Here is a 9894-nt window from a genome sequence, read left to right on the forward strand (position 1 = left end):
AAGAAACTCCTTTATGGTTGCTTATAAGTTTTCACATGATAAATCTGCAGGTGGATTTCATACCCGTCATGTGAAATAAGTTAAACATTATTAATAAAGAATTAAATTAATCAATAAATTAAATTTTTCACAAAATTTAATTTTGTTAATTGATGTGGACAATTCTAACTTGAAGAGTTAAATAAGATATAGTGGTAGATTTCTAATTACATCAAGGAGTGCAATTATACATTTTTAGTGAAATAATTTATAATTTATTACGATATGATAATTCATTTATTGTCAAATTAATATCATAATTGAAAGCCTTAGTAATGTATTTGCATGCTCTATTATACATAATTAACTAATCAATTTTTTAAAGAAAAAGAATTTTTGTAGAGAAAGTAATTTTTACTCGTCTTCTATATAAATAGAAGGGTTTTTAATATACATAAATAATGATTTAATACCAATAAAGAGATGAACACACTTTGCTCTTAATAGGGCTAATTAAGACAAAAACGTTTTGCTCTTAATAGGGCCAATTAAGGCAAAAATATTTTGTCCATTATAGTACCACTAAGGCAGATTAATGGCTGAAAAAAAATTGTTTTTTCCTTCCCTTCTTCAATGGAAGATTGGGATAAAGAAGGGTGAGTTTTCAAGAAAAAAATTATCCTTTTTCAGAAAAAATTCACTTGCCCACACAAGTGTTTGATTAAAAAGGTTAATCTAATTTTGATAGAAGATTGTAGTCCTAGAGAATATTGCTTTGGACAAATTTCGTAACAGTTTCAACACATTAATAATTTTGTTTGAAATCTGTTTTAAATTATGTTATCTAAATTATATGTAAGTTATATTAATTATGTAGAACTACTTTCCATTGTGCATGTTCTAATGTCAGTATACCATATTAAGGACTAAACTTATCTTCTTTGTTTTAACCCTGACTAAGCAATAATACAAAATGAGGATGACCTCTGATTACACTCAAAATTTATGGCCTCTAGTTTGCAATTCCCTACAAAATCTCTCTTCCACATTCTCCCTTCCTTTCATCTCCTTGCAAACATTCTATTTCTTCTTTACCTCGTTGATCTATTTTTTCTTTGCCTTTTCTTCTCATTTTACCGTTCGTTTCCTTATGAGATCTTAACAAATAAAGAAGTTGTTATAATAAGGACAAGAGAAGGGAGGCCAACCTAACCAGTAACTAGCAGAATGTTTGTCGATACAAGCCATTTGCCTCCTAAATTAGGAAATATCATTCACTCAGATCCCAACATATCAACCTCACATATTGAGGATGACGGAGATAATAATAATTACAATGCAAGACACAGTAGTTTCTCAGCTTATGAAGCCAATCGTCTTAGTGGTGAAGGCTCGCCTATGATGATGTCCCCATGGAATCAAGGCTCCCCTTGGTCCAAATTTGATGATGGTAGTAACACCCAAAATATTCCTCTAATTAACGGCCTTATTGGCTCACTTGTGCGGGAAGAGGGTCATATTTATTCTTTGGCGACCAAAAACGATCTTCTCTACACAGGCTCCGATAGCAAGAACATACGTGTGTGGAAGAACCTCAAGGAATTTGCAGCTTTCAAATCCAATAGCGGCCTTGTAAAAGCAATTATTATCTCAGGAGAGAAAATATTCACGGGTCATCAAGATGGAAAAGTGCGTGTTTGGAAGATCCAAACAAAGGATTCGGGTACCTACAAACGTGCTGGTACTTTGCCTAGCTTCTTTGATATTTTTAAAGCATCCATAAAGCCTAGCAATTACGTCGAAGTCAAGCGTAATAGGAGTGGTTTATGGATCAAGCATGTTGACGCCATATCATGCTTGAGCATGGATCAAACCCGAGGCCTTCTCTATTCTGCTTCATGGGATAGAACATTTAAGGTTAGTATGAATAATTCACATTACTATCAATGGTTTAAGTTATTCTTGATGATGAAATAAAAGTAAAGGTTATTTCACTATATTTTTGAAAAAACAAATACAAATAATTGCCGGCGGAGGTGCTAATTAAAAACAAATAGACATACCTTTAATTTCTATCATTCATCAAAACATGTTTCAACTTGAATATCATGAGGTCAAAAAATTGCAAACCCGCGCATTATATTGTATTGAAGTTCAAACCTCCAAGCTATATCAGGTAAAAAGAGACCACACACACATATAGATGTATATAAAAGATAAAATTGACGGCTTCTACTAATGTGTATAAGGTATGGAACATTGATAACTCGAAATGCATAGAATCAGTGAAAGCACATGATGATGCTGTGAACTCGGTGGTGATAAGTGTAGAAGGCATAGTATATACAGGATCAGCTGATGGAACAGTGAAGGTTTGGCAGAGGGAAAACTCAGGGAAACACCCCAAACATATATTTGTCCAGACACTTTTGAATCAAGAATGTGCAGTAACAGCACTGGCTGTTAGCAAATCTGGTTCTGTGGTTTATTGCGGTTCATCTGATGGTGTTGTCAATTTTTGGGAACGTGAGAAACAATTGTCACATGGTGGAGTCCTCAAGGGACACAAATTGGCAATTTTGTGCCTTGCAGCTGCTGGGAATTTGGTGCTCAGTGGATCAGCTGATAAAACAATATGTGTTTGGATAAGGGACAAGTCTGTGCACACATTGCTATCTGTTTTAACTGGACATAATGGACCTGTCAAATGTCTAGCAGTTGAGGAGGACAAAGACTCCACTGGAAGTGATCAGAAATGGGTCGTTTATAGTGGAAGTCTTGACAAATCAGTGAAGGTTTGGAGTGTTTCAGAGAAGGCACCCATGATGATGCAGAATAATATGCATGGAGATAATGTCACCTGGAATTCTGTCTCATCTGCTAAATATTGATTCATATATAATGGATCAATTCATTATTCTTCTGTAATTATAATGTTATTATAGTACATGACATTATGGTGAGTATATTTTTGGTCAATGACTCCTGCATAATTAAAGATATTGAATTAAATGGAAGAATAAAATTTCATTGAATAATAACAATATATGAACATTAATTATAGGATTGAATTGATTTATAGGGAATCCATCTGTATAAATTAAGTGTTTTTTTGGAATATATTATATTTTCATATCTAGGATTTTACTTCAGATATATTATTTATTATTTAGTTCGTCTAATAAAATTAACAAGGATAACTTGTTACAATGTTGCTGTGAACCTTTGGAAAGAAAAGTCATGCCACTCCTCTTACCATGGCTAAAATCTAAAGATAATCTTGCTTGAAAATCTGACAACTTATAATTGACCAGTTATTAAAATTTTGTACTACTGGAAATATCAAATATCTTATATGAGTTATTGCCTCATACAAGTGCGTAGCATATGTAGCCAAAATTAAGAATTGTGTATGGCAAAACTCCAAACCAGCTGGTAATCAAATCAGGGATCGAAACGCCATAGACCAGACCAAAGTCAGAATTTGAATTTGATATAAAAATGGTTGAGGACGGTGTTGAGCCCATCAAGCTCCAAAGATACGATACTCAGTGAAAGAATCTGGGGCTAAGTTGCCAAATAGCCATTTTGAAAAGTTTGTTTGTCATTTAGATACTCTCTTCGTGTCATTTTACTTGTCCCAAGTTAAATTCATTTTCTAATTTGATTTCTCATTTTACTTGTTATCTTTTACAAATCAAGAAGAGAATTTTTTTTTTTCATGTTTTACCCTTTGCATTAATTACTTTTTCTTCAAATTAAAATGTAAACATCATTTAATACGAGTAATATGGTAAATCGACTATGTTATTAATTATTTTTGTTAATCAATGTGTCAAGTTAAACTGAGACATGTAAAATGAAATGGAGGGAGTATAAGTCTAGGAAAACTTGCAAAACACCCACTAATTATGATGTCATCATCATTTTTTTTCAAGTTAATAAATCTAGTACACAAGTTTCTAATAATACTCTTTAGCTCCCCTTCTCATCCATAATTATATTAAAACTATCTTTTCAAAAATCATAAAACAAAATCCAAAATCTTAAAATAGAATCTCCGGATTTCCCTAAAAAATCACCATTTCAGACACGATTCCGGCGATTAGCTCAAAATCAATCCACAAACATCATAATCTTGTCCATTGCATCCATTGTTCCCCATTTGTTTGTTATCTTCTCAAATACACTTTCCACCATTGTTAAAAAGCTTCCAAATCACTCACATTTTTCAAAAGCTCTTTAAAAAGTATATTACAATAGCTCAGGGACTCCAACTTCATAACCCTATTCCATAAACCCAATGATCGTTGAATAGAAGATATATTTTGTAATTTCACTATTTTGTACGGATATCTGCCCAGTCATCGACTATTCATATAAAAGATATATACCTATAGCATAATCGAGGATCGACTTCTGTCTAATTCTATGTTGTCTATTGCGGAGTTTGTTCTTATTTTTGGTGATTTCATGGGAGATGGGAAGAGACACCCAAACTTTGGAATTGAAAATCTTTTACTAAAGTGACATTGTGTAACACCCCGCATTTCGGACCAGAATGAAAATCATCATTTCCTTAACGTAAAGGTTCCAAAAGCCATAAATCCAATGCAAGTTTAGTGTGTTAATAAATTATATAGTGTGCAAACCTATTTGAGCATGAATTGACATCATAGAGGTCCTCAAGCTCAAGGACAAGTTAAAAGTTTTCCTATCGTTCGAATTTTAGTGAGCGTTGAAACTTAGGTCAACTTCAAACGACCATTACTCTTGGTATATATTGAATTAGAGTGCCTACTATATATCAAATGAAAGGTAATCAAATTATCTTTCCAACGGAATCAATTTTACAAAAATCCAACACCCGAGTAAGAAGTTATGGATTTTCAAAGTGGAATATGTCGTGTAGCATAAGGTGTGCAACGCACACCCTAACTTATACCATAAGATGTGCGACGCATAACCTAATGTGTGCGATAAAGAGTGCATCGCAAAACCTATATTATGCGATAATGTGTGCGCCGCATATATTATTACTCAAGTGACTTAAATACTCCATTTTTGGGGAAAAATAGTCCTTTTCCCATTTTTATTTAGTCATAAACACGAAATTCAGTCCTCAAATACCCCAAAATACACCTTCATTCATTAAAATTGCTCAAGAAATCTTCTTAGGGTTTCAAAATAAAAACCCAAGCAACTCAAGATTCAACCGTGGGTTTTTGAAACTAATTGCATATTTGGAATCCCCAGAACATAGGCTTTAAGAAACACCTATCATCTTCGCATATAGAGGTACGTGGAGTTATCTTAAAAATCTCATGGGCTTAAAAATTCATGTTTTAAAAATGGGGATTTTGAAATTATGAATATAATTTTCTTTTACACATTTTATGATACTGATTTGGTCTTTAGGCCTATTCCTGAAGTGGTTTCATATATGAAATATGTATATAAATGTATTCTGAAAAGATGTTAACTTGAGAACATGATATATATGAAATCCCTCTCTTTATATGATCTCGTTTTAAATTCTGATATGATGTGAAATGTTTGAAATCATCTTGACAAGCGTGACATGAAATATTTTGAAAATGGTCATGGTTTTGACTGCAATGAGAGGGTTTTTATGTTGAAATATGATGAATATAATGGTTGCATGAAAGAATGATGTGATATTAATGGCTTGCAAGTCAGGTATGAAGATACCCTACAGAATAAGATATGTGATTAAATTAAATGGAGTTTGATACATTGATTTTACATGAGATAGGTGGATGCCCGAAGAAGGCATTTGAGTGTAAGGGCTCATCGCTGGAAACTGTGTTTTCTGACATGGGGATTTGGTACCAGGCTAAGTGATCTTGTGTACTTGACTTTATGTCATTCCCAAATTAGGACTTTGGTTAGGAGCCTAGGCAAAGTGATCTTGGGCACTACTATACTTTATTTGGGTCGATACACCCTACTGTGTGATCTTTTTTGTCTTCCCCTCACTTATACTCTAATTTAGGCGGCAATCGAGATTTGACAGTTGGTGTAAATGTTAGATGTAGGTTATTCTACCTAGCTCAGCTGCATTACATTGTTGTTGAAAACTATTACATTTTGTCCATGTGTTTTCAAATGATTTGATATGAAATTGCTTTGTAATGGCTCTCACCTATATTTTGAAAAAATATTATATTTTTTTTTAATTTTTCTGCGTACTCGTACTTTTATACTGACCCCCTTCCCTCCTAAGTTTGGAGGCATAGTTTAGGGGTCCAGATAACTAGTTGAACTCTTCCGACAAATTTGCAGAATCAAGTGGTGAGCCTTCTAAATTTTGAAAGTCCTGATGTCTGTCAGTTTATTTATCATTTAATTATTTTGGGTCTACTAGGGCCTTGTCCCAGATTTCAGACAGTAATTTGTTTCAGTCATGTATTAGAGATTTCGCAGATGGTTGTTCAGATGACGATAGATCTTGTGGGACATTATTTCCCCTTTGTTGATTTCATTTGATTTATGACCATATTTTAGTAATATTTTGTATCTTCCGCATATCTTATTATCATATGAATTATTTGCATGATTACCAGATAGATAGGGGTGTTTCGGGCCTTCATGGTTTGGAATGCTGGTCATGGCCAGGGCCCCGGTTTGGGTCGTGACAAACTTGGTATCAAAGCATAGTTCATGATCCCAGGGTGTCTGCAAAATTACGTTGGGTAGAGTCTTATTTATGGTTGTATAGCGTGACACACTTATAAGTAGGAGGCTACTAGACGTTTAGGAATATCTCTTTTTCTTCATGTTCTAGTTCGTGCAATAGAGTCAGAATGATCCTCTTACATACTCTAATTCATGCTATGGTGTCACCCATACAAAAGTAAAAAATATCATCCTAAATTCTTTCCTTACTCTAATGTCCTCAGATATGTCTCATTATTGAGGTAATTCAAGTGCAGAAGTTTAGAATCTAAATAGTATGGTCCTTTCTGATTGAACCTTATAAGAGTTAAAATTTGTGTAAGGACTTGAGAAGATTCTGTTGGTGCTTCAATGTGTATTGATTTCGATGTAAACATTGATCCTGATGGAATCATACTTTTCAGCTTGTGGTATTAATTACATTTAGTCCCCTTCAAATTTATGTTAAAAATGTCTTGCTTAAGGGGGGATGATGTGTAGTAGAATGTTGAAACTGTATTTCCATCCGAATAGTAGTATGCGTTAAAGTGTTGTTTTCATGACCTATTGGTAGTGAAATTAGACCAAGAAGTTGGTGATGTGAAGTCACAAAGTTAGAAGTCAGAGCGAGGGTGACTTTTGCGTAAATGAATATTTTAGTTGAATAATTGATGTTTGAGAATGATTTACCACCTTATGATGATAGACTAATGTGGTAACTAGTAGCATGTGTGGATGGTATGGTAGTCTGTGGAGGAAGTGTTTGACTCCGATTTAATTTATACAGCGTAAGATGTGTATTCTTAGTTCATTGGATATTGCATATTAAATTTCTATCTAATGTAATCTTGTCATCAAGGTGTTGTTGAAAAAAATAAAGTCTAGTGAAGCTGTGTGGGGCTCTTTCGATTCACTAGGATAGTTGACTTGTCATTCATCTCATTTTCTTGTTCAAAATAAAAAATCAAAGTCTAGTGAAGCCGTGTGAGGCCTATTTCGATTCACTAGCAACTTATTATCCAACTTGTTGTTCTTGTGTTGGTTTAATATATATATATATATAGCTAAATCTATTTGCATGAGATTGAGTTGGTAAAGAGGTGATTCGTCCTTGTGTGTTAGTTTAGTAGAAGGTAGAGACGACATTGTTTGTTAGGGTGAATTATCAGTTGCTTGAAGTGTGAAAATGGCTATATTAGCCAGTAAGTTGTAAGTATAGACTCATGGTTAGTTGTGGAATTTTAAGGTAGTCTAAATATATGTTTGGGTAGGTAAGTATGAGGTGAGAAATCAGTATATGTAGAAAAGATTGTATAGGGTTATTATATAAGATTTAAGGTTGATCATGTCTATTATGTAACTTTACCCCTTGACCTTCTTTTTGTTGGTAATTGTAAACTAGTACTACTTGTGAGAAGTTATGTAGTGATTTTTGAGGCGTTTGTCTACTAAGTCCCAAATATTATGGACTAGTATATTATGTTGTATTTTTCAATAGTGATAGATGATAGGTACAGGACTATATGCTTGAATTTAATGTAGAATGTGGTGTAAAAATAATGGCATGAGATTAATAATGTATGTTTTGTGGGAAAAAATTAGTAAGCTTGATGTGTTAAAATAGTACGTGCTAATGAGTAATGGTAAGGAAGACCGTAAGGTCATGATCAATTATTTGTTGTTTGGAAGTTCTAGTGTACTAGTGTTTCTTGATGTCTATTTCATGGTATCCAAGTGAGAATTATGCTCAAGGTTGTGTTGTAAAATCATGTTTAGCACTAGACATTAAGTTTTGAACAATTGAAGTCCATGAAGGTGGATGTGATGATTTCTTGGTTAATAATATTAGTTTTATGAAAGTAATCTAATAGGCTTGAACGGTATATGCAAGAGCTTAAGTTTATTTGATTAGTAGTGAAGTATGATGTTGCATATATAATGTAGAAGTATGCCCAAGGTGATGAGTGGTACCATTGAGTTGCTAGTTAGAGAAAGACTAGTTAGATGGTATATGGTGCTCTAAATAGCCAAGTTAAGGAGTTTTGATTGATAGTATTGAGCCTTTTTATATGATCTTGATTCTCATAGTAGAGAGATGTAAGTTTGGAGTCGCGATTTGGTAGGCTATGTCGGAAGTAGTATGATTCATTGCAGGCTTGGTGATATCCATGTTGAGTGCTAGATTCTAAGTTTGAGGTTTTGGAGGTTGAACTAATAGAAATAAAAGTTAAAGCACTAGAGGGTGTGCACTCCGACTATAGGGATACCCATGAAGACCCAAAGTTAGTAAGTGTACAAGTATTATATGATGACTACTGGGTCTATAGAATGATAAAAGTGTATCTCAGAAGGTAGTATTAACAGTGGTTTTTCCACTTTCAGGTGTAGTCATTCGGGTTAAGTTCCATAATATGCGTGTATAGTAGTTTTCTAGACTCTAGAGTATAGTGAGTGTACTTCAGTTTAGAGTTTAGTAAGGGATCTCCAAAACATAATATGATGGCTTGAAGCTAAGGGCGAGATGATAGAGCTAATAACCAAGTCAGGCTTTCAAATTCTAGTAGTGATATCAGTATGACATAGAATATTAGAAGGAAAGAGTGAGGCTTAACCCATTCTGGTCTCAGTATTTTACAGTTATCCTAATACCTACTCATACCTCATGTTTCAGTTCCATGATCATAGTTCATGTTCATTTATATGATAGAAAATCACGTGCTCTTCCAGATTCCTAAATGTGGAACTTCAGTTCATTCAGCCGTCGGAATCACATTCCATATGTTATGAACTCTAAATTGAAGTCATGCAGCTTATGACTCATATATTCATGCTTTATAGTGTGCTCAGTTCCTAGTAATTCATACTATACTCTTTATGATAGGTGGAATATAGTTCATAGCCATGTATGCCCCAATTCAGATTTTTTTCCTTTGATAAATCGTGGATGTTGATTTGCTATTCCCCAAGCCTCAGCTAAGTGTGACGTTTCATATAACATCCTTCCATGCTTCAAGATCTTATGTTCTAATCTTTAGTGACTCCTCTTTATGTGATGGTAGTGGTGATGAGTAAATGTTTCTAGTTAGTGGAAGATCATAGTATGCTTATTTTAGATAAGGCCATAAGTGCGAAGTAAGGTTGGAGCCAAGTCTTTGATGCATGTGATGGTTAGCTGAAAGGTGTGTGTGTGTATATTCTTTGGGTAGCGTGTGGGACCTATATCGATAGATGGTTAGT

The 9894-nt window shown here is 33.9% G+C and overlaps 1 protein-coding gene across 1 annotated transcript; it reads left to right on the forward strand.

The window, feature by feature from the left end:
- Positions 1–1053: 1053 nt before the first annotated feature.
- Positions 1054–2945, forward strand: LOC107877118 (protein JINGUBANG). Its single transcript, XM_016723864.2, has 2 exons — positions 1054–1896; positions 2229–2945. Exons 1-2 carry the CDS (start codon positions 1207–1209, stop codon positions 2868–2870), a joined length of 1332 nt encoding a protein of 443 aa, XP_016579350.1. The 5' UTR covers positions 1054–1206; the 3' UTR covers positions 2871–2945.
- The last annotated feature ends 6949 nt before the right edge of the window (positions 2946–9894 follow it).

The sequence above is a fragment of the Capsicum annuum genome, chromosome 7, assembly GCF_002878395.1.
Source record: "Capsicum annuum cultivar UCD-10X-F1 chromosome 7, UCD10Xv1.1, whole genome shotgun sequence".
In the NCBI taxonomy this organism is placed as follows: domain Eukaryota; kingdom Viridiplantae; phylum Streptophyta; class Magnoliopsida; order Solanales; family Solanaceae; genus Capsicum; species Capsicum annuum.

Bases quoted from the DNA above. Each gene is read 5' to 3' on its own strand.
- LOC107877118 (XM_016723864.2), top strand. From the start codon at position 1,207: ATGTTTGTCGATACAAGCCATTTGCCTCCTAAATTAGGAAATATCATT. The intron at 1,897-2,228 runs GTTAGTATGAAT...AATGTGTATAAG, and splicing joins CATGGGATAGAACATTTAAG to GTATGGAACATTGATAACTC.